The sequence below is a fragment of the Trichechus manatus genome, unplaced genomic scaffold (genome assembly GCF_000243295.1).
Source record: "Trichechus manatus latirostris isolate Lorelei unplaced genomic scaffold, TriManLat1.0 scaffold00016, whole genome shotgun sequence".
In the NCBI taxonomy this organism is placed as follows: Eukaryota; Metazoa; Chordata; class Mammalia; order Sirenia; family Trichechidae; genus Trichechus; species Trichechus manatus.
In genome coordinates, this window is record NW_004443952.1 from 8,889,018 (window position 1) to 8,914,987 (window position 25,970).

At 38.5% G+C, this 25,970-nt stretch overlaps 1 protein-coding gene across 1 annotated transcript in view; it reads left to right on the top strand.

Annotated features, from left to right (window-relative positions):
• Positions 1 to 260: 260 nt before the first annotated feature.
• Positions 261 to 25,970, top strand: part of INIP (INTS3 and NABP interacting protein) — a 32,056-nt gene continuing 6,346 nt past the window's right edge. Inside the window, exons 1-3 of the mRNA XM_004372349.2 lie at positions 261 to 410; positions 1,732 to 1,814; positions 25,059 to 25,161. Of these exons, the coding sequence (XP_004372406.1) occupies positions 1,790 to 1,814; positions 25,059 to 25,161 (128 nt within the window). The 5' untranslated portion in view covers positions 261 to 410; positions 1,732 to 1,789. The remainder of the gene's footprint in view (positions 411 to 1,731; positions 1,815 to 25,058; positions 25,162 to 25,970) is intronic.

Genomic DNA, 25,970 nt, shown 5'->3' on the forward strand with positions numbered 1-25,970 from the left:
AGTCTCCGCTCCGCCCCGGCCTAGTAGAGTCAGCACAGTACGCCTCTGCGCCCCGCCCCAGGTCCCGCTTTCAAGATGCCCCGCCTACCCCCGAGCCCCGCCCCAAACAGAGCGGCCTGCATTTCCCGTGAGCCTCTCCGTCTGCCATTCTTCGGAGGGGAAGTGTAATCTGTCCGCACTGAAGCGGCAGTTAAAATACAAATCGCCTTGGCCTGCGGCCGTTGAGTCCGGATCGGAGGCGGGATTTCCGCGCCCTCGGGCGTCACGTCAGTCGGGAGGCGGAAGCGCAGCGTGAGCGGGAGGGATGTAGTGCAGTCCTGTGGGTCTCGCTTGCGGGTCTCTAAGTAGTTGAGCTTCTCTGAAAGCAGCGATCCGACAGCAAGGCCGTCCCAGGCGCCTTAGCATCCCCGGTAAGTAGGACAGTCTGTCCGGCCGCGTCGCCAGGCGTTGGAGGTGTGTGGCCGGGTTGATACGTCCCTGCCGTCTCTTTCCGCAGAGCAGCGGTCTCTCAGCTGGCCTGGCCTCCAGACGCTTCTCACCCCGCCTCCCCTTCTTCGTATGGGCTGCAGTCCCGGCCGAGCCTTCGCCTTCTGCCCGCCCTCCACGCCCTCTGGCAGAGACCCTTTTGAAACGCCGCGCCAGTCCAGCCCTGTCACATACTCGCTTAACGTGCCCCATCATAAGGTGGCCCTGTTGTTCCTCTTGTTTAGCCGGGTCTCGCTAGCCTTGTGCTCTAGCCGCAGGAGACACAACGATTCATTTATTCAAAACAAGCACCTCTTTTCCAGCCCTTGTACCTTTGCCTGGGTTCCCCTGAAGGCAGCCTTAATCTCTCCAATAGAATCAGCTCCTTTCTGCTTTCAGAGCATGTTTTTTAAATTATATTTTTAGTATGGCTGCTTGAAAAAGACTTTATTTTCCCACTGGATTATATGTTCCTTGAAGGCAGGGATAGCGTCTTGGTCTTTTGATCTCACCAAGGCGTATTACAAAGGCACAGAAACCGACAGCCCGAAGTATACATTCTAGTTTTGTGACTTTGGGTACGGTGTCCCATCTATAAAATATAATAAGTGAAATAACTAATTTCAAGCATCTTACACAGTGTATGGTGCATAACCAAATCAAACCCCTTACTGTCGAGTCGATTCCGACTCATAGCGACCCTATAGAACAGAGTAGAACTGCCCCATAGGGTTTCCAAGGAGCGGTTGGTGGATTCTCTGTGACCTATGGTCAGCAGCCCATCTTTTGATTAGCATCTGAGCTCTTAACCACTACCCACCAGGGCTCCTTATGGTGCATAGTACATACATAATAGTATATGTTTTTAAATGAATGAAGAGGCACCATCCATGTGTGATTTTTCTTCATAGCACTGTGATCCTATTGATGCTATGAATTGGTTGATACATTTGGTAGTACTTCATAAATACAACCTAATGATGTATATTAATGATGGAGGAGTGCTGAATGTTGATATCAACATCTGCAAGAATAAACATGCTCTGTTTAATTACATTCTTAATGCTGTATTTAATTAAATGCTTGAAAAGTGCTTGCAGAGTTTAATTTTGTGATTTGTCTGTGTGCCTTTTCAAATGTACATCTTTCTGAAAAGATTAAGAAACTGCAAACGTTTCAATGTAGGGAGGCTAGCTGTTCCTAACAACTTTTAGTTTGCTAGTAAAGTATGGTGCATTTTATTTGTGTGTACACATATTTTTACAGCTGATTGTAAAGTGTTGACCAGTTGCTACTGAACATATCTGAAGCAGAAAATAGGAAGATGGCAGCAAATGCTTCAGGACAAGGTAATGCATGTGGGAATTTCTTTTATGTCTAGGATTTTTTTCCATCATACATTTAAACGTATTTGAATAAGAGAAAGTTTAGCACAGGGCAATTACTGTAGCCAGAATAAAAAATGTGTAGCAGAGTAACACCGCACTCTGAGTCAGGTCCAACATTATATCATGTCTTAGTCTCCTAGCACTACCATAACAAAATTCACATGTGAGTGGCTTTAAAGAACAGAAATTTGTTGTCTCACAGTTCGAGAGGCTAGACGTTCAAATCAGAATGTTGGCTGCATTGATTCCTTCTGAGGGCTTTTAGAGAGGAACTGGTCCATGTCTTTCTCCTGGTTTCTGATGGCTGCTGGCAGTCCTTGTTGTTCCTTTGTTGCTTGTAGCTGTATCTTCACATGGTGTCTTTCCCCTGTGTTTGACTCTTGTCTCCCTTTCTATTCAGAATTAATTCGGACTCACCCTCCTCAGGTATGACCTCATTAACTGATGACAAAAGAAAATTTCTATTTTCAAACAAGGTCACCTTCACAGGTACAGGGCTTAGGACTTCAACATATCTTTCTGGGAGAACAATTCAATCCATAAAATATCAGATATACAACATCCTCAATAGTTATTAATCTTATGTTTTAATCTGTGCTCAGATTATTCACTTTGTAAACCTTAGGTCCTCCTTTGACACCTGTGTTCTCTCGATATTTTACTTGATATCAAAAACACTTAGTTAAAAAGTTACACGGTTATCAGGCAATATATGTGGTTTTATCTTCATGTGATCTAAAAACTTTCATACATATTTCACCTGTGTTAAGAGCTCTAAAGCAAATCAGGTTAGACACATTCTCTCTTTATAAAAGTAAAATTTAATCTCTAGAAAGTATTAAATCCCACTTTGTATGTAATTTTCTCATTAAAGACTTGAAGCAAGCCTCTATTTCCATATCAAGTTTAACTCCTATTTTAACCATATGTATGCTTGATTCATCAACATATTTTTATTACTTATCTCTGCTCTAAAGAAGTTTGTTTCCTTACTAGTCTGTTATAATAATGCTCATTCCCACTTGCATGTATTTGATCATCACGTATATCTTCCTTTTATCTGAAATGCTTTACTTTCTATTTTTCAAGACCCTCTTCAAATACCAGTTCCTTCATGAAACGTTTTCTTACTCTTTGTGCTTATGATTCCCTTCTCCAAATGTTTATAGTAATTTAAATCTGTGCTATACAGTTTAACATTTACAAATTATTATCTTGAAATTTTTGTTATTTTTTTCATCCTTTTATCACCCAACTCAAATATCTCTACCTTTGTGAAATGAGGCTAACTTAATATTCCTTCATATTACATATATTTTTAAAATTTTTTTCAAAATTATCTTGACTATTCTTTTAGATTGACATGTTCAGATAAAGATTTAGATCTTTTATATTGAGTTATTTATTAGTAATTCTTCTATCCTTTCTATCTATCTTAAAGAAAATAAACTACTAGATTTGAAGGATGAAGGAGAAACAGATATAAAGTTAAATTTGTTCCTGGTACCTTTAATGTGATTTTTAAACTTTGTGTAAAAATGGTGCGGCATGGGGCGTCTGACCACCTCTAACTTCACAGGGGGAAGGAGAATCAAGATCAGCAGCCCAAGACTGATTCTTGAGGCAGAGAGGTTAGACAAATCTTCTCTCTCCGATCTTTATACCAATTCTGACACCAACCATCCCACCCCTTGACAATCAGAACTGTGCAGAAGAGACTCAGGCAGCTGGGAAGCTTAGTGGACCACCCCCTTTCTACCCTAGCACAAATGATAGATCCTAAAAAATACTCTAGTAAATATAGGATATTCCTGTTTTTTGTTGTTTTGTAAGTGAAGATAGCTTGTTGTAAAGGCATGTAACGAAGGATGCTGAGTTATGGAGACAAGGGCAAAGAACACAAAGATGGGGAGAACATCTCTATATGTCCATTCTGAGCCTCGAGCAAGAAGGTGGGGGATGAGTAGACATCATGCATAGTATTGTATTTCTGTAGTATTCTTCACTGGCTTGCTGTGTTCAGCCTCTGTAATTTCGCGACTCAAGACATTAAAGTGCGGGGAAAATTTGCAAATGAACCAATAAGCCTTCCTTATATGATAACATTCCCCTATTCTTGAATGGCATATGAGGTAAGTCACCTTATAGAAGGGTGTATTTTAGAAGAACAGATCATACTTTTCAAAAAGTGTATAGAGACAATTTAGGCAGATTGTTAATAAGCTAATTAAAATTTGTTAACATCTCTTGTAGCGTGCCAAGGGTTAACAATAAAACACTAATTGCTCTTTGCTTTGAAACAAATGTGGTATTTATTGACTGTAGTAATATCATACTGAAGCAGTGGTTGAGTACTGATGGGTTTGGAAATAAATGGTGCATGCTAAATGCCAACCCGAGGAGTAGCAAGCATGCTTTTAATATGCTTTTAGATTGTACAACTGCAGGAATTAGCTTTTCCTTGGCAGTCATTAAATAAATGAAAACACTGCTGATTCTGTTTTTTTTTCTCCTAACCTTTATTATGGAAACTTGAAAAAATATGAAAATAAACAGAATAGTGTACTGTATTTTTATACAAATAACGCATGCCTTCTATGTTTGTCTTCCAACCGCACCCTTCCCCATGAGGTATTTTCATAAACTCTATGCTAATTTTTTATAGCAACACTTTAAAAAAAAATTAGCTTAGCAGCACTTAAGAAAATACCTCACAGAGGGGAGAGAACAGTGGGAAAATAAACGTAGAAGACGTGTGTTATTTGCGTAAAAATGCAGTAATGAACTTTGATGTACCTTTCACTAAACTGCAATGGTTATTAACATTCTGCCATTTTTGTTTCTTCTATACTTTCACCTACTCCTCCCCACTCGATAATGATTTTTTTTTTTAGAACTTCGTATAAATGGAATCATTAAGTGTGTCACTTGTTTGTGTTCAGCTTCTTTCACTCACTATAATGCCTTTTAAGATTTATCATCCATGTTGTGACATGTATCAGTGGTGTATTCTTTTTTACTGTGGAGTTGTATTCCATTGTATGACTTTACCACAGTTTGTTTATTCATTCTCCTGTTTGTAGATTTTGAGACTGTCTCTAGTTTTGGTTGTTGCAAATAAAGCTGCTATGAACATTTGTTTAAAAGTCTTGTTGTAGACATATTTTTTATTTCTCTTTGTAGGTATGTAGCACCTGAGTGTGTGGTTAACTTTATGAGAAACTGCCACACCTTTTTCCATAGTAGATGTACTATTTTACATTCCCTCCAGCAATGTGTGAGAGTTCTAGTTGTTCCGCATTTAGTGTTATCAGTCTTTTTAATTTTAGCTGTTCTAGTGGGTGTGAAGTGACATCTCACTGTAGTATTAACTTGCATTTCTCTGATGACTAATGCTGAGCACTTTTTTATGTAAGTTAATGGCCATTGTAAATTTTCCTTTGTGAAGTGTTTGTCCAAGTCTTTTGCTAATGTAAAAAAAATTGGGTCATCTTTAATATTGAGCTGTGAGAGTTCTAAAAAGAGTCTGGATCCAAGTCCTTTGTCAGATAAATGTTTTGCAAATATTTTCTCCCAGTCGCCTTGTCTTTTCATTTTCTTAATGGTGTTGTTATCCTGTGTGTAATATGTAATTTTTCTCTGGCTCCTTTCAAGATTTTCTTTGTCTTTGTATTTTAGCAGTTTCACTGTGATATGCCTAGGCGTGGTTTTCTTGCTTGGGGTTTGTTTGATCTTTTTGGATCTGTAAGTTGATGCCTTTCACCAGATTTGGAAAGTTTTTGTCTTATTATTCCTCAAATATTTTTTGACCCCATCCTTCCTTTTCTTCTGGGACTGCAGTTACACATATATTAGGTCACTCGTTATTGGCCTTCATGTCTCTAAGGCTTTGTTCAGTTTTGTCAATATTTTTTAGCCTTGTTCTTCAGATTGGATAATTTCTAATGCTCTAACTTCAAGTTTATTGACTCTTCTGCTGTCTCTAATATACTGTTAATTCTATCCAGTGAGTGTTTTATTTCAGTTATTGTACTTTCTTTTTTTTAGCTCTAGGGTTTCCATATGGTTCTTTTCTGTAGTTCTATTTCTCTGCTGAAATGCCCCATTTATTTATTCATTATGTGTCTATTTTCCTTAAGTACTTGAACATATTTATAATAACTGATTTAAGTCCTTGTCAGCTAATTGCATCATCTAGGTCATCTTGGGATCTGTATCTGTTGACTGCCATTTTTGTTGAGTATGGTTCACATTTTCCTTTTTCTTAATATGCTTAGTAAATTGTTTTTAATTGGATGCTGGACATTGTGAGTAATACTTTGTAGAGACACTGGATTCTGTTGTATTTCTCTGAAGTTTGATTTTTGTTCTAGCAGACAGCTTGTTGTCATCAAGTGACATCGAGTTGATTCCAACTCACAGTGCCCAGCGTACAACAGAACGAAATACTGCCCAGTCCTGCACCATCCTCACAATCATGGCTATATTTGAGCCCATTGTTGCAGCCACTGTGTCAATCCATCTCATTGAGGGTCCTCCTCTTTGCTGACCCTCTACTTTACCAAGCGTGAAGTCCTTCTTCAGGGACTGTTCTCTCCTGATAACATGTCCAAAGTACATGAGACGAAGTCTCTCCATCCTCGCTTCCAAGGAGCAGTCTGGCTGTACTTCCAAGACAGATTTGTTTGTTTTTCTGGTAGTCCATGGTATATTCAGTATTCTTTGCCAACACCATAATTCAAAGGCATCAATTCTTCTTCGGTCGTCCTTCTTCATTGTCCAGCTTTCGCATGCATACAGGACGATTGAAAATACCATGGCTTGAGTGAGGCGCACCTTAGTCCTCAAAGTGACATATTTATTTATTTTTAACCCTTTAAAGAGGTCTACTGCAGTATATTTGCCCAATGCAATTCGTCGTTTGATTTCTTGACTGCTTTTTCAAGAGCATTGATTATGGATCCAAGTAAAAGGAAATCCTTGACAACTTCAACTTTTTGAGCAGACACCTTGGCTCAATTCAAATTCCAAACTCTTGTCTTCCTTGTGTTGGGCAGCTACTGAAATCTCTGCTTAGTTTTTCACCTTTCTAACTGCTGCTTTTTTTCTGGGGTTCCTCCCCCTCCCCCCACTCCCGTATGTGTGGTTTAGCAGTGAGTGAAAACGTTGGATGGATTTTATATGCATGCTTAGGGCTTTACTTCCTCTGCCTTTCCCTCTTAGGTTTCTGCCCTAATTTTCTGGCTGCTCTGATAGCCTTGAGCTCTGTCCTTTCAAGTCAGTAAAGTAAAGATATCCAAAATGTTTGTAGATTTGGGAGTGCTTCAGGCAAAAGGCACAAATTCCCAAATCTTACCAGTTACAATTTCTGCCTTATTTTGGTCAATCTCCAGTGTCTTCAAGTAATACATTTTTAATATTTTGTACAGATTTTATAATTATATTTGTAGCATGGTTAGTCCAAGCAAACTTTCCACTAGTACTTGAAATTAGATGCCTGCTGATTCTGTTTTAGTATGCTAGTTGTACTTAGGACTAGTTATATGAGTTTTATCGTAGTATAGTATTGTGAAAAACTACCTATGGTGACAGCTTTACCGGCTTTAACCAGCTAATAGTGTTCTGTTCTCCACTCAGTTATTCACGTGTGATTTGTGCGCTCTGTGGACCCATCTTAGGTCAGCATTCCTCTTATGGTCTTTGACCTCTTCTTTTCCTCACTGGGTTGTAAAGGCTCATAATTAAAATAATATAATTTGAGGCAAAATGAAAACTAAGAGAAGACTACCTTGGAAAGAAAATATGATGCTAAAATCATACAACGTAGACTAAGTAAAAAAAAATTTTAAATTATCCCTCTATTTTAGTAGCACAAATAGTTAACATTTACAATTTGCTGGTTATTTTTTTTGTAGTTGCAGCAAAAAACAGTCATTTTTAATGTTGCCTTTGATTGATTCATAATCAAATCTACTTTGAAACATCCCCTATGAAACATCCCCTAGTATAAACAGAAGTGAATTTAGATTAGTCCTTTGGCTTTTGTTGCTATTTTTCAGTGGTTTTGTTGGTGTCATGGAGCTGCTGCTATTATGCACCAGCAGAGGGAGTTCAAAGAGCCCTGGTGACGTAGTAGTTAAAGTGCTTGGCTGGTAACAAAAGGTCAGCTGTTCAAACCCACCAGCTGCTGCATGGGAGAAGGATGTGGCAGTCTGCTTCTGTAACAGATTTACAGCCGTGGAAACCTTATGGGGCAGTTTTATTCTGTCCAGTAGGGTTGGTGTGAGTCGGAATTGACTTGACAGCAGTGAGTTTTTTGGTTCAGAGGGAGTTCATATCATGTTCTGTAGGCTCCCAGAAAATCAGTGAAATTTTTAAATTCTTATTTATTTGGATCTGTTGCATTGTACTCTATATTAAATTATTTCTAGACTGTTTGTATATATAAACCAAAAAAAAAAAAAAAACAAACCCATTGCCATCGAGTCAATTCTGACTCATAGAGCTATTTAATATGGAGGTTGAATGCCAAGTGCTTTAATTACCTTAAATTAATAACTGAAAGAACCATGAGTTTAAAAAATCTTGATCTATATATTGTAATTCATCATTGTCTCTGGTGTAGGGGACAAAATCCAATTGTGTTAACTAAGCTGTCTTTCAGATCTAACAGTCTTTTATACTATGGTAGTAATCAAGACTGCTACATTTCATAAGCCCTTGGCAGACTGTCACTGAAATCTGATATTCTTCATAGCATCCAGTGTAGTATGGAGCATTTGGTAGGTTCTCAATAGCTATTTGATTGAAAAGAAATAACATTTTGAGAATTTCAGTATGTAGAGGCAAATTATCAAACTGGAATTTGGCCAAGGTACCGTTCTTGTGTGATGTAGCCCAGAATCTTTCATTACTGGTAAATATCAAGGTTCTGTGATCATGTGGCACAAGTTGGATTGGTCCAGCCTGACTTCACATACACAGAGACATGGTGAAATACTGCCTAAGGAGCACATGGTGAAATACTGCCTAAGGAGCATGAATTATTTTCTCTAATTCTTTTATTTTCTAGTTCTCTCAAAATGTTTGTAGTAATAGCAAAGAGGTGCAGATTAAGTTGTGGGAACTCTTGATTTTGGGCCACTCTGGATGCGCTCATCTGTGATTTTAGGGTGCTTTTCAGGAAGTGGATGGAATAGCACCTGGGAGGAGTCTTGCTTGACCTCAGACTCAAGTCTTGACCTAAACCAATTTACCCTTCAGGCTTGTACTAAGGTATGAAAAAAAAGAAACCAAACCCATTGCCATTGAGTCGATTGCAACTCATAGCGACCCTATAAGTCAGAGTAGAACTGCCCCATAGGGTTTCCAAGGCTATAAATCTTTACAGAAGCAGATTGCCACATCTCCTCCCGAGGAGCAGCTGGTGGGTCCGAACCACTGACTTTTGGTTAGCAGCCGAGCGCTTAACCACTGCATGACCAGGGCTCAAGTACTAAAGTATGCTTCCTCAATTAAGAGTTTCTATTTATAATAAAAATCATTGTAAAAATTCTTGTATTTGTATCTTTTTAAAGATGACAGTGTGCTGCAAAGACAAAATTTGGAGTATGTTTTAAAGCCTGGATTTCTTTTTGTTTGATGTTTAATTGCTAAGGCAAAGTGAGTAAATTAGATTTCTGATGCTAGATTGATCTGTAGGCCCCAGGTTGAAATAGGAATGAAACGGAGTCAAAGCAGAATATGACGTAGAGTAACTTGAGATAGTTTGTGTAGTTAAGAGAGAGCTTGGGATCCCTAGGTCCATTCATACTAGCCTGGGAGGGCTGTAATGTGAGTGTTAACCTAGAAAGCTGCATGCTAATCACTTGCACCCCATCTAATGAAAAAACTAGTTACTGAAACAGAATTGTCAGCACGTGGCTGACAAGAAACTAGTGAGCTTAACAATCTGCCTAATAGGGGGAGAGAGAGAGAATGCTAGATAATAGTAACAATAATGTTGTTGTTAGCTGCTATCAGGTCAGCCCCTGACTAGTGATGACCCCATGCACAGTAGAACAAAATACTGCTTAGTCCTGTACCATCCCCATGATTGGTCACAGATCGGACTGATGTGATCCATAGGGTTTTTATGGGCTGATTTTCAAAGTAGACTGCCAGGCCTTTCTTCCTAGTCCATCTTGGTCTGGGAGCTCCACTGACACCTGTTCAGCATGATAGCAACACTTAAGCCTCCAATGGCAGACAAGTGGTGCCTGTGCATGAGGTACATTGGCCAGGAATCCAATCCAGGTCTACCGCATGGAAGGCTGGAATTCTACCACTGAACCACCAATGTCCAATAACAGTAATAGTTATTTATTAAGCAACTGACACATGGCAGACAGTATGCTAGGTATTTTACTTGTATTTTCTGTATTTTATATAGCCACTCTTGGAAGTTGTTAATTATTATCCCCATTGGTCCTGAGCATGAAGTAATTTTCCCATTATTAAATGATTAGTGATAGTAATGGGATAAGAACATAGATTGATTCCATATCCAAGTCATGTTCATTCTGTTTTTAAATACTGCCCTTCAGCTGGAGGATAAAACATTCTTTTTTTTATTTTATTTTTTTTATTGTACTTCACGTGAAGGTTTACAGAACAAAGTTTCTCATGAAACAGTAGTATACCTATTGTTTTATGACATTGGTTAACAACTCCACGACATGTCAACCCTCTCCCTGCTTGACCTTTTTTATATTTTGGTGAAAATATACATAGCCAAAGATAAACCATTTCAAAAATTTCTACATGCACAGTTCAGTGACATCTATTACGTTCTTCCAGTTGTGCTGCTATTCTCACTTCAGATGAAGGTTTACAGAACAAAATAGTTTCTCATTAAACAGTACACATGTTGCCCTATGACAATGGTCAGCAACCTCACAGCACATCAACATTATCCTTGCTCAACCTTGGGTTCCCTATTACCAGCTTTCCTGCCCTTCTGCCTTCTAGTCCTTGTCTCTGGACTGCTGTGCCTCATTAGTCCCATTTGGTTTTATGGGGCTGTCCACTCCCCAGCTGAACATGAACCTCGGAAGTGACTTCACCACTGAGCTAAAAGGGTGCCTGGGGGCCATACTCCCGGGGTTTCTCCCGTCTCCTTTAGGCCAGTAAATCTGGTCTTTTTTTGTGAGTTAGAATTATGCTCTGCATCCTTCTCCAGCTCTGCTCATAACCCTCTGTTGTGATCCCTGTCAGAGCAGTCAGTGGTGGTAGCCGGGCACCATCTAGCTGTACTGGACTCAGTCTGGTGGAGGCCTTGGTAGCTGTGGTCCATTAGTCCTTCGGACTGATCTTTTCCTTGTGTCCTGTTCTCTTCACTCCCCCTTGCTCCCGAAGGGATGAGACCAGTGGAGTGTCTTAGATGGCTGCTCACAGGCTTTTAAGACCCCAGACACTACTCACCAAGGTAGAATGTAGAACACTGGACAACTTTATAGTATATTGAAAGGCCAGGGCCTGAGGAAAAAAAGAAAGGCATCTAAGAAAAAAACTGGGAACTATAGGGCAAAAGACTTCTTCTTACACATTGTACCTGTCTTATTATCTAGTGCTGCTATAACAGAAATACCACAAGTGGATAGCTTTAACAAACAGAAATGTATTGTCTCACAGCTTAGGAGGCTAGATGTCCAAATTCAGAGTGCCAGCTCTAGGGGAAAGCTTTCTCTGTCAGCTTTGGGGGAAGGTCTTTGTCTCCTTTCAACATCTGTGGGCCCAGCATCCCCTTGGAAATTTACATATGTCTTGGCATCAGTCTTCCCCTGGGTTTAGGAGGTTCTTAGTGCAGGAAACCCAGGTCCAAAGGATGTGCTGCGCTTCTGGCTCTTTCTTGATGGCAGTCAGATCCCTTTCCTCTCTGCTAGGTTCTCCTTTTACCTCCTGTAAGATAAAAGGTGACTGCATGCCACACCCCGGGAAACTCCCCTTAACATTGGATCAGGGCTGTGACCTGAATAAGGTTGCATCCCACCCTAATGCTACCTCATTAACATAACAAACATAACCTAATCCTCTTTAACAAAATGTAATCCTGCTTCATTAATCACAGGCAGAGATTAGGATTTACAACACATAGGACAAATACATCAGGTCACAAAATGGAGGACAACCACACAATACTGGGAATCATGGCCTAGCCAAGCTGATACAATTTTGGGGGGACACAATTCAATCCATGACAGTAACTTTCCTGCATCTGTTATTAAGTAGAAAACCCTTACATTGAAAAAGGCCTATGAATTTAGGAGGAAAATAAAAATGAGTGGGAAGGAAAGGTTGAGTCAAGAAGAAAGTATTTTATCATTTAGTCAGTCCTGGAGAAGAGAAACTTCAATGGATAGGAAAAGTTGTTACAGCGTAAAAGGGGTAAGTCCTTAGGGTCCAGGTGAGAGAGAACTTGAACACAGAGAGCCCACGTAATGAACAGACATCAGGCCTTATTCCTGTCCTTTGATATGTATATTCAGTAAACTCCAAAAGGTGGCTAAAAGTTTAATAATTTTTAATCTTGCAAGATATAGGAAGTGTTTGTCATTAAGTAGATACGGAGAAGACTAATTACTGGTACTAATCAATTCATGTTACCTTTATAATGTTGATACATATTTTTATTCTGCTAAGACTTGGACATCAGGCAGTCACCCCTGGATAAGGTTTAAACATTTGCTACTGAATACATTTCATATAAAGACTGTGATAGGCAGAAAAAATGGCCCCTCAAAGATTTCTATGTCGTAATCCCCAGAACATGTTACCTCACATGGCAGAAAGGACTTTGCACATGTGATAAGGTTAAGGACTTTGAGAGAAGACAAGCTTAGATTACCCAGGTGGGCACAGTCTAGTCACATGAGTCCTTAGCAGTGGCTATGGTCAGAGAGATGTGATGATGGAAAAAGGATGAGAAAGATGTAGTGTTGCTGAGTTTGAAGATGGAAAATGGGAGCCATGAGCCAAGGAATGTAGGCAGCCTCTAGAAGGTGGAAAAGGCAAGGAAGCAGATTATCCCCTGGAGTCTCCAGAAAGTAACGCAGTCCTGCCAACATCTTGATTTTAACCCAGTGAGAGCTGTGTCAGACTTCTAACCTACACAGCTTAAGATAATACATTTGTGTTGTTTTTAAACTGCTAAGTTTGTGGTAGCTTGTTAAACCATCTAACTGTGTGAGTCAGCAATCTAGGAGCCATCCGTGATACCTTCTTCCTCATCCTTGTCTCATATTCAGTCCATCACAAGATCCTGTTGATTTAACTTTCTAGACGGCTCTTGGATCTGTTGATGCCTCTCCATTTTCGCGGCCACTACCAAACTTACGTAATCTCTAGCCCGTTCTACTGTAATAGTCTCCAACTGTTTTCTCTTGTCTAGTCCGGTAATGCAGTGGTTAAGAGCTCAGCTGCTAAGCAAAAGGTTGGCAGCTCGAATCCACCAGCTGCTCCTTGGAAACCCTATGGGGCAGTTCTGCTCTGTCCTGTAGGGTCGCTATGAGTCAGAATCAACTCAGCAACACAGGTTTGGTTTGGTTTAGTCTATTCTCAAGGTGCCCTGGTGATGCAACGGTTAAGTATTTGGCTGCTAATCAGAAGGTTGGTGGTTTGAAACCACCAGTCACTCCACGGGAGAGAAGACTTGACAGTCTGTTCCCATAAAGATGACAGCCTAGGAAACCCTATGGGGCAGTTCTACTTTGTCCTGTAGGGTTGCTGTGAGTCTGGATTGACTCGATGGCAATGTTTTTTTTTTCCCTTTTAACAAGATCACTCTAGCTTCAATGCTCAGAATACTGTTTTTGTTGGGTGCCCCGTAGGGTTTCCAAGGAGCAGCTCGTGGATTTGAACTGCCGACCTTTTGGTTAGCAGCCGAGCTCTTAACCACTGCACCACCAGGGCTTCTTTAAAAGGGAATGGGTTATTTTATTATCCACCACCCCCTATTAACCCAGTTGACTTGCAGAACATGTACATAGACCAAGAGGCAGGTGTTCAGACAGAACAAGGGGACACTGCATGGTTTAAAATCAGGAAAGTTGTGTGTCAGGGTTGTATCCTTTCACCATACTTATTCAGTCTATATGCTGAGCAAATAATCCAAGAATCTGGGCTATATGAAGAAGAACGCGGCATCAGAATTGGAGGAAGGACTCGTTAACAACTTTCAAAATGCAGATGACACAACCTTGCTTGTTGAAAGTGAAGAGGATTTGAAGCACATACTGATGAAGATCGAAGACTACAGTCTTCAGTATGAATTACACCTCAGCATAAAGAAAACAGAAGTCCCCACAACTGGACCAGTAAGCAACATTATGATGAATGGAGAAAAGATCGAAGTTGTTGAGGATTTCATTTTATTTGTATCTACAATCAACGCCCATGGAAGCGGCAGTCAGGAAATCAAACGACATCGCTTTGGGCAAATCTGCTGCAAAAAACCTCTTTAAAGCATTGAAAAGCAAAGATGTCACCTTGAAGACTAAGGTGCACCTGACCCAAGCCATGTTGTTTTCAGTTGCCTCATAAATGCATGCGAAAGCTGGAGAATGAATAAGGAAGACTGAAGAAGAATTGATGCATTTGAGTTATGGTGTTGGCCAAGAATATTGAATATACTATGGACTGCCAGAAGAACAAACAAGTCTGTCTTGGAAGAAGTACAGACAGAATGCCCCTTAGAAGTGAGAATGGCGAGACTTTGTTTCACATACTTTGGACATGTTACCAGGGGAGACTAGTCCCTGACGAAGGATACCATGCTTGGTAAGGTAGAAGGTCAGCGAAAAAGAGGAAGACCCTTAACGAGATGGATTGACACAGTGGCTGCAACAATGAGCTCACACACAGCAACCATTGTGAGGATGGCACAGGACCGGGCAGTGTTTTGTTCTCTTGTACATGGGGTCGCTATGAGTCAGAACTGACTTGATGGCACCTAACAACAACAACATCTTTTAGATTTCAGGTGAAGCATCACTTCCTCTGGAAGCTTTCTCTGACAACCCTCCAGACTAGGTTAAGTTTATTCAACATTCCTGCAAGAGTGATTGTTATAAATGCTTATAGAATGGTATTTCTTTATTCCATATTATTCAACTGAGATTTTAATTATACGTTCATTTGTGATTATTTGATTGATCTCTGGCTTCACTGGACTGTTTGAGATCTAGAATCATATCACGTTTTGGCTCATCATTATGTCCTTAGAACCTAATTTAGTGCTTGTGTGGGATGAGTACATAATAAATATATATTGGTTCAATACATAACTTAAAACATGTTAAGCAAATAGTGCCACAGTGACTTTCCTCTAATACTAAACATAGGTGTAAATACTTTTTAAAAAATCATTGTTATGAAAGCAGTATAATAGCTGTAGAATATTTGGAAGGTAGATTATTCGTAATCCCACTAATCAAACATAGTAAGTAGCATTCTTTAGTTTCAATTTTTTTTTCCCAATAAAAAGAATTCCAGTTAGTCCTTGTTTTAAGTGTGATATAGCTGTTAGGACAAAGTGAATATCAGCTCTTAGGTTTTGAATGCAATTTGATGTAATGCTGGTTATTTGAGAGTGTTTTTATTGACAAAGAAATGTGTGGGAGTTAAATGTTTCTATGAATGAGTACTGAAATGTGAGTGTATATGATTGTGAATAGAGATAGGGTTATAGTTCTAAGTGGAAATTTTTTAGAGCATGCTGCTTTATTCTAAGATCATTTAATTAGGAAAAAAAAAGATTAGGTTATAAAAGGATATTAAGTGATTCCTACTCTACATGAGATCATATATTAAACATCTGTAACACTCTCATGCTTCTGAGAATGAAAAAGGTATGTTAAGTTATTGTAAGAGACCATATTTGTTTTGAAAAAAGCCTCATGTAGTGAGTATAAAATATAAAATAACAGTTAAATGTTATCTGTTAATGCCTTCACTTCTGACACCAGTTGCAAGTTCAGGAGTCACCAAGACCAGCCTCAGATTTGTTAATCTGGTAGAAAGACTCACAGAACTCACTGAAAGCTGTTAACTCATGGGTATGGTTTATTACAGTGGAAGAATAAAGATTAAAGTCAGCCAAGGGAAGAGACGCATGGAGTAGGGTCCACGGGCATTCCACATTGGAGCTTCCAGTTAGTTGTCTTCTCCCAGTGGAACTGTGGATAGCACTAACTTTCCCGGGAAAAACTACCACCTTAAATCACATTGTTAGACTATCTAGTGTGGCCCAAAACCCCCAGGTAAGCAGAGATACTCTTATCAGGCATGATATTCTAAGGGTTTAGGGATCATCTCCCAGGAGCTAAGGACAAGGGCCAGACCTCTCTTTGGGAAAGGTTAATTGTTTACTACACATCTTCCTTTATCTTTGATTACTGGTTCTGCCGTATAGGGGGATTTTAGTCAGAAGGTACTAAAAGCACAGTGCCAAGGACACTAGCTTTTCAAAGGCCTATAAAAATGTTTGAAACATAAATAGTATTTGTTTCAAACTATGAAAAGAAAATTGAAAGTTTGGAATAAATTACTGCCTCAAAAAATGAGACATTGTGATCTCCACAGAATGTTAAGTTTAATTGTCTTAAATTTTTCATTACATTTGAGAACTACATGAAGGTTATGTTTTCAGTTTGGAATAATTCCACAGTATGCTGTATGATTGCCAAGCAATTATAGCCAATTATAAATTAAGCAAGTTGTTTGTAGCCATAATTGGAGATATAAAGAATAAAAACCTTTTAAAAATTTTATAGGGGTAAGAATTTTAATATGGATGTGTTCTCATTTTAAAAGATTGGGTTGTGGTGTGGACACTTCACAAGTAAAAGCACCGAGGGCTTGTAAAAGCCTAGTGCAGTCAAACCTGTGAGAGCCAAAACTCAGCGGCACTGCCTTGTTTTTCCAGGTCTCACAAGTTTTCCGCGTTTGATAGGGTGCAGTCTATCACTTTTCTATCGCTCGTGTTAGTGGAAAATATTTGAGTTTTCCTTCTCTGACAGGTTTCCACTTACACAGGTTCTGGCTTTTGCAGGCTTTACTGTAGTAGCCCTGCGATTATCTACTTAGTGATTCAAGCTATAACCTTGAAGTCAGCCAATCTCTTTCATATCAAGTTTTATTTAATCTGAATTCTTTCTTGAATCAGTCTGTTTCTCCATCCCACTGCCCATCATCATCCCTGACTAACTGGTTTCTCTGCTGCAAGTCTCTTTTACCCTGTAATCCATTCTCTGGTTACTACCAGAAGATGTTCTAAATGATGCATAGAATTAACTGTGCCATGTCCCTTTCTAATACCATTAGTCCCTCCCCATTGCCTATTTGTTAAAACTTAAGTTTTAGCATGTAATACAAGGTCCCTAATTATCCGGCCCCTTCTTACCTTCTCAGCTTCTTTCAAAAATTTTTTACACATGACTTGTGCTGGAGTCATGGATTTATTTGCCAGTCCCCAATCACTCATTCTACTTAATACTGTATTCAGTTCTTTAATGTCTAAGGGGATTTGAGGCATGGAGAAAAATACTCATCACTACTCATAATTTACTTAATACTCAGTTTATTAAACCTACTTATTTAATAAACTAATGTTCTGAAATAAATGTTTGAAACATTTAAAAAGTTTATTTTACAGGCTTATTTAGTTAAATTCTCTTTCTTGTTGTTAGGTGCCATCGAGTCAGTTCCGACCCTAGTACAACATAATGAAATACTGCCCAGTCGTGCACCATCCTCACAGGCATTGCTATGTTTGAGCCCATTATTGCAGCCACTGTGTCAGTCCATCTCATTGAGTCTTCTTTTTCATTGACCCGCTGCTTTACCAAGTGTGATATCCTTCTCCAGGGATTGGTCCCTCCTGGTAACATGTCCAAAGTATGTACGATGAAGTCCTGCCATCCTCGCTTCTAAGGAGCATTCTGGCTCTACTTCTTTCAAGACAAGATTTGTTTGTTCTTCTGGCAGTCAATGGTACATTTGATATTCTTCGCCAACACCATAATTCAAATGCATCAATTCTTCTTCCATCTTCCTTATTCAGTCCAGCTTTCACATGCATATGTGAAATACCATGTCTTGGGGTCAGGCACACTTTAGTCCTCAAGGTGACATCTTTGCTTTTTAACATTTTAAAGAGGTCTTTTGCAGCAGATTTGCCCAATGCAATATGTCGTTTGATTCTTGGCTGCTGCTTCCATGGGAGTTGATTGTGGATCCAAGTAAAATGAAATCCTTGACAACCTCAGTATTGTCTCTGTTTATCATAATGTTGCTTATTGGTGGGGATTTTTGTTTTCTTTATGTTGAGGTGTAATCCGTACTGAAGGCCATATTCTTTGATCTTCATCAGTATGTGCTTTAAGTCCTCTTCACTTTCAGCATGCAAGGTTGTGTCATCTGCATATCTCAGGTTGTTAATGAGTCTTCCTCCAATTCTCATGCCACATTCTTCTCCATGTAGTCTAGCTTCTCGGATTATTTGCTCAGCATACAGATTGAATAAGTATGGTGAAAGGATATAACCCTGACGCACACCTTTCCTGATTTTAAACCACGCAGTATCCCCTTGTTCTGTTCGAACGACTGCTTCTTGGTCTATGAACAGGTTCTATATGAGCACAATTAACTCTTCAGGAATTCCCATTCTTTGCAATGTTATCCATAATTTGTTATGATCCACATGATTGAATGTCCTTGCATAGTCAGCAAAGCACAGGTAAACATCTTTCTCTTTAGTAACATTTAAATTACTTTTATGAATATGATTGTCTGGAATACTTCAAACACTTTACATAGTAATTACAAAACTTACTACACTTAAAATTAAGCCTGTTTTAAAATATTAACCCATGGCTTAATTAATTTATTCACTATCTTTTGTTTTTAATATCTTCTTGGGGTTAGAATAGTCTTCCCAAGGGTTATAGTAATTTTTTCTATACCTTCCCAGGGTTATGGTACTCTTATCACTACTAAAATAAAACAAAATTTCAGATTAATAAAGGTTCAAGGTTGATAGATTTGATTCTTGGTTAAAACACAGACTTGGTTGTGCCTTTAAAGATGACTTACAGCTGTGTTGGTGTGTGTTGGCATGGGTTCCTTCTATAATTAAATTTCACCTGCTAAGTTAATAGGTTTTTTTTTTTTTTTAAAGCTTTTGCCCTTCTCATAGATTTTTAGTATTTTTTTTTTTTTACTTTCCCTAAATTGAAATACTCTTTATTTTTCATGCAGCCAGTGTTCCATGAACCAGTGTTGTTATGATGAATTGACTTCTTCTGGTAGTATTACTGCCAGAATAATAGAACTTCCATCTCCCAGAGGATCAGGCATCAAGTCTGTACAGTTAGCTCTCTTTAGGATATTTGGTTAATTCATCAAGTTAGAGCTCCCGGTTTCTCGTTGGTCACTGTGTGTGATTATGGGTGCTTATCAACTCCTGGATCTCCTTTTAAATAGCTTTTAATGTGTGAAGACCTGTGCTGACCTGATTTTCTTGTTCTTGGTACTTGACCTGTATTTCCTGAGACTATTTGGCTTATCTGCAGCTCCCTGTATCTACCCCTCCCTACTTGTACTGAAACAAAAAAGTACATGGCTATACTTTATAAACAGACATATACTTACTAAGAGAAACAAAACACCTATATGTTAACACTAACCTAATTATTAGTATAATAAGACGTTAAATACCCTATTATTTTCACCCTTTTTTGTATTACAACTATATTTTTAAGTACTTTAACTTGCCCTATTGCATCTCATTATGAATTCATGGCTTAACACAGACTCAGTTTATTCCATTTAGCTATAATTATTATTTTCCTTCAAATGTTCAAATTATGCTTGGCTAACCTCAGATTGGCTCCTTTGTCTTTTTAGCACTTCCTGGACCTCAAAAAAAAAAAAAAAAAAGTCTTGCTTTCTAACAGGATAATCTAGACCCACCTTGATTTTTTTCCCTGCCTTAAGACTTAGAACGAATATTTATCATAGCACTTTGGTTCCTTTTAGTGGAGAATAGTATTGGAGACCAAACTGTTCCATACAGAGTTGATAATAAGGGGGAAGGCATTGTTTGTTGCTGGCCACTGCAGTGACAGAATAGGAAAAGATGTTTCTCTAGTGGTAGTCCAGTTTAACGTTAGCATTACTAAATTTTTTATATATCATCCTTTCTCTTCATTATGAGGTTTTATTCCACTAAATGTCTGTTACATTAACATCTTTGTACATGAAGTTTCTCTACCAGGAATGACTCCTCTCATCCCTTTTGACTACTTTGCAAACTTTTTATCAGTAAAATGATAGGAGGGGATAGAATAAAAATTTTTTAAAATAATATTGTGTTTTTAGTGAAAGTTTTCACAACAAATTAAGTTCCCATTTACAATTACTACACAAATTATTCAGAGACATTGGTTACATTTTTCACAGTGTGTTAACATTCTCATTAATTCCCTCTGGATATTTCACTTCCCAGTAATCTGGTTTCCCTGTCCCCTTACCCCTCCATCTTTGCTTTAGAGTAATTGTTGACCATTTGGTCTCATATAGATGATTTTTTTTAAAGGTGCATGGTACTCACTGGTAATATTCTTTATGAGGCAATCTGGTATTTAGCTAAAAGATGACCTCAGGGTAGTTTCAGTTCAAGGTTTATGGAGTATTTCAGGCGATAGTCTCAGAGAGTCCTCTAGTATCAACTGGTCCAGTAAATCTGGACTTTTTAAGAATTTGAGTTTTGGTCCACATTTTTCTCCCCTTCTATCAGGATCCATCTATTGTGGCCCTGATCAGAACTGTTAGTGTAACCGGGACACCATCTAGTTCTTCTGGTCTCAAGGTAGATGGACTGTGGTTCGTGTAGACAGTCCTGTAGACTAGTTTCTTTACTGAGTCTTTGGTTTCCCTCTTTCTCTTTTTCTTCAGATGAGAAGAGACCAATCATTGTATCTTAGGTGGCTGCTCACAAGGTTTTAAGATCTCAGATGCTACTCACCAAACTAGGATGTAGAACATAAACTTTGTGAACTGTATTATGCCAGTTGACTGAGTTGTCCCGCAAGACTATTGTCCTAAGGCTTCAAACCCAGAAATCCAATCCTGTGAGGTGTTTGGTTATATCTAAGAAGTATCTGTAACTGTGCCCCCTATGTGCTTTATTATATGTATGAACATACATGCATGCACACGCAGATGTGTATACATATACAGATAGCTACATGCATGTATACACACATACCTATACACATATATGCATACATACATATATATGTAACCACATATATGTTTTTTGGTTGTTGTTGCAAAATTATATATGTCCTAGCATTTACCAAAAATGTTCTTTTTGTGTCTGTATGTGTCCTTCTTAGTGACATCTTTTACCTTGGTCATTCTGTGTGCATTTCATCCACATTCAGTGTTAGCTTTCCCATCACGAAAAATAACCAGTGTCTACTATCTAAAGAGTGATTCCCCCTCTCCCCACCCACCCATCCCTGGTAACCACCAGTGAACATTGTTTTCTGCGTGTATATGTATTTTTGTCTTTTTATTAAAGTAGGAGCATACAGTATTTGTCCTTTTGTGATTGACTTATTTCACTTAGCATAATGTCTTCCAGATTCATCCAGATTATGTTTGAGGACTAATCATTATTCTTTATGGTTACATAGTATTCATTATATGTATGTACCAGATTTTGCTTATCCACACTTAGGTTGTTTCCTTTTTTTTGCAGTTGTGAATAGTGCTGCAGTGAACATAGGTGTGAATATGTCTGTCTGTGTCACTTCTATGAGGTCTCTAGGGTATATACCTAGGAGTGGGACTGCTGGATCATAAGGGTCATATTTCTAGTTTTGTGAGGCAGTGCCATACCATTTTCCATAGTGGTTGTACCATTTTACAGTCCCACCAGCAGAGAGTAAGGATTCCAATCTCCTCAACTGCATCTCTCTAATGGCTAAAGATCACAGACATCATCGTGTGTTTGTTCGCCACTTGAATGTCCTCTTTGGTGAAGTGTCTATTCATGTCTTTTGCCCATTTTTTAATTGGGTTGTTTGTCTTTTTGTTGTTGAGTTGTTGAAGTTTTCTATGTATTTTACAGATTAGACCCCAAAGATTCTTCCCAGTCTGTAGATTGTCTTTTTTACTCTTTTGTTAAAGTCTTTTGATGAGCATAAGTGTTCAATTTATGGAACAAAGTTGGAGTCACAGTTACCTATTTTGTCTTCTGCTTCTCTTGCATTTTTAGTTGTATTTGATAATCCATCGTTAAAACTAGGTCCCATAGTTTTGCCCCTATGTTTTCTTCCAAGAACTTTATGATTTTGGCTTTAACATTTATGTCCTTGACCCATTTTGAGTTAGTTTTTGTGTATGGTGTGAGGCATGGGTCTTGTTTCATTTTTCTGCATGTGTTTATCCAGTTTTGCCAGCACCATTTGCCAACAAAACTGTTCCTTCCCCTTGGAATAGACTTTGGTCCTTTGTGGAAAATCAGTTGTCCATAGATGGATGTAGAATAAATTTTATTTAAAGCTTAACCTGGTCCTGAAATGTTAAACAGACAGATACATGAATATTCTTACATATCCTGAAATATTTTTATTGAACTCAAGGTTTTCTTCCATTAAAAAAATGCAAATAATGTCCATTTGTCAAACATGCATGGCTTTTCCTTTTAAATGAGACTGTTCCTTTTTGACAAAGCCAGGAAAGATACGTAAGTACATGATTAGAAAAAGGGGAGGGGGTGTGAATCATATGAAATAGCTGAGGGTTTTTGAGTGGCAGACATTTGGGCAGATTATGAAATCTTCATGTGCTGAAGCTAGAAGTAGCCATTGAAGGTTACTTTAACTCTTTTCATTTAACATGAATTAATTTGTCTGCTTTGGCAACTTTAAGCAAACTATCCTAAGGCAAACAACAACTGTTTTGGAAGGATTTCCATAGACTAGAGTACTGTAATAACTCTGATACTGAGACCCTGGGTGGAAGTTTTCATCGATTCAAACTTTACTATCTCCTACTAATGAAAACTGCCTCATTTCTTCTTACTGAATCCTAAATTGAGATAGAAAATACCCTCTTACTATCCTTTCAGAAATAACCAATTGTATAAGAAGTACATTCTTATACAATCCTTTAAGTCAAAAGGTTCTCCTGAGACATACCAGTCTGCAAGAGTGGGTGAAGCAGGTAAAGATGTATGGGATGTTAAGGCCCCATAGAGCAGCTTCTTTGGAAAACTGAGTAACTAGGAGGTTGGGAATAGGGTAGGGGTAGGGAGATTAAAGTTAGGATTAGAATAGGTGAAGAATTACCTGGAAGGTTCACAGAGCCATCTTCCTCAGAATACCAGTGTATATTAGTGTGAATTATCTAATCCAAACAGAGGGAGTCTGCTATTACTAGAATTTGATAACAAGTTGGTGGCATAAGGATGAGTGAGCAGAGAAGAAAAATGAGAGTTGATAAATCCTAAAAAGGATGTGGCGGACACATTTTTGTCCATAATCCTGACTGTAGCCAGTATATGTGATTCCCGATTTAAGAGGAGACTTAATTTAAAATGCTGTAAATCTCAGCTGCTTCTATTTTAGACCAATCTCAGTGTGAATGCTCTTGTATATCCTGCACCACCCTGACCAATCTGCATCTCTCTCCAGAAGAGAAGGAAATATGCATCCTAGCACACATTTCTCCCTCTTTATAATCAGTATAAAATTCTTAGAATCCTTTATGTGGGTGCCCTCAGGAGTGCTCAGTGGTGAGAATCTGCACTGCTTGAAAAATGTGCCCCCCAGTCTTCATTCTTTCTTCTAGCCAGTAAGCTATCCCATTGATGCTAATCCTCTGAACCTTCTTATTTTCTTTTCTTCTTTTTTTTCCTCATAGTTGTTTTTCAGTTTTTTAATCCTTCCATTTGTTTTCTTCTAGATTAAAAAACCCTGTTGCTGTCGAGTAAATTTTGACTCATAGTGACCCCACAGGACAGAGTAGAACTGTCCCCATAGGGTTTCCAAGGCTGTAATCTTTACGGAAGCAGACTGCCAAATCTTTCTCCCTAGGAGTAGCTGGTGGGTTCAAACCACTGACTTTTTGGTTAGCAGCCGAGCACTTAACTACTGTGCCACCACCAGAGCTCCTTATCTTCTAGATTAGGATCAGAAACTCCTATGCCCACGAGTAACATAAACGAGTAAAGTCTGGTAAGGATTGTAAGAAGCTAGAGATTGCCCAGCCAAAGGGGACAGCTATTTCTTAGTCCTAGCTAATCATTGCCATGGGGCATGCAGATCCCTTGTTGCTAGATCTTAAGATGTTTCAAGAGAGGCTAGAGATCTGGGAATTTTGTGTGCAGTCTAGCAATAGTTACATGTAGGCATCTAATTCAGGATTTTAAAACAGCTGGGTGCTACTCCTGGGCTACCCATTTGCAACCTCTGCTCTAGGTCTTACGCAGGATTGAAGTTCATAATCAAGCCCAGTGGTAAGCATTTGATAAAGGGCACATTTCTTTGTATCCTGCCGGTTATGCTCCTTTTTTACTCAGAATTGCTTTCACGTCAGTTGCGTTTCTTTCACTTGTTCCTTGAAAGAGCGTGTGTCGTTTTGGAATGGAAGCAGTTAAGAAAAAGAAGTATATGTGTATTTTTAATCTGAGTATGTCTTATGCTTCTTCCCCCATGAAAGAAGCATTCATAAAGAGGCCTAAAACTGAGAATTAAGAAAATTTGCCATCCCAAAGATTGTGTAGTCTGGAGATTGGTCCTTTCAGCATTTAGGGCTACAGAATTTCTTTTTTTAAAAAAAAAAAAAAATGCTGTAGCCTATATCTTGGCGATTAAAATTCTTTAGAACTAAGCCTTAAAAGTCCTCAGTCAGTATTATGCTTTGCATATGTAGCCATGTATTATGCCGCTAAAGTTATGCTATGCTGTTATGCTGTTAAAGTTGCTGGGAAATACATAGTAAGGGAACAGTAACTATCTTGGGAGACTACATTTATAGTGAGTTCATTATCATGTTAGAGAATAAAAATTTTGCTTTCTGGGTTATAAGTGGCCTAGGTTTATAAAATAGCTTTAAAATGTTTCTTATTTTTCTCTCTCTCCCTTTCTCTTTTAGGTTTTCAAAATAAAAATAGAGTTGCAATCTTGGCTGAACTGGACAAAGAGAAAAGAAAATTACTTATGCAGAATCAATCTTCAACAAATCATCCTGGAGCTAGGTATTGACTGCTATTTTGGGGGTATTGTTATTAAACATATTCTTCAATAGAATGGATGAAATACTTGTTTTGTGCTAAGCATATAGATTTTGAAGAATAATACAGTGTTTTTATTCAGTTATATAAAAAATTTCTTGGACAAAATAAATTGGTTGGCAGTTGTTTGTTTAATATTGGAATTTTTATGTTGCTTTGTTTCCTAGTTAGAGTAGAAAAAAATAGTCTTAATTAATTAGAAATTAAATATTCTAAATCTAGTTAGTTTTCCCTACATCCTCCTTTTCAAAACAGAAAAGAATTTTATGTGATTTTTGTTACTGAAATCATTGCCAGTGGCCTATATATAGTGTTCTGCAGAGTAGGAAACATTTAGGTAGCTTTAAGATCTTTATTGTGTTCAGTCTCTCTCATCTTAAATATCTTCCCTCAGATTCATTTTCTGTTCAGCCACTATCCTAACGCTCCCCTCTCTTTTTCAGCCTTCCAGCAGACTACCCATCAAGTCTCATTGCTCAGAATTGTGCCACTTTCTCTTGCCTAAGACAGAAACTAGCAGGGAAAGTGGTATACCAGTCAAGGTTTACCCCTGGGTTTGGGGCTGGGGATGAAGCTTGCCCAGCCACTAATAATTGAACTAAGTTTAGGTTCCATTAGCAAGGAAGAAAAGAGATAAACAGTTGTTGAGAAGGTGATCAACACTGTCAGCCTGCACCACTGTGTGATACTTCTGATCATGTCACTCCCCTGCTTAAAACTCTTCGGAGAGCTTCTATTACTTATTAGGTTAAGGTCTACACTTCTTAATTTAT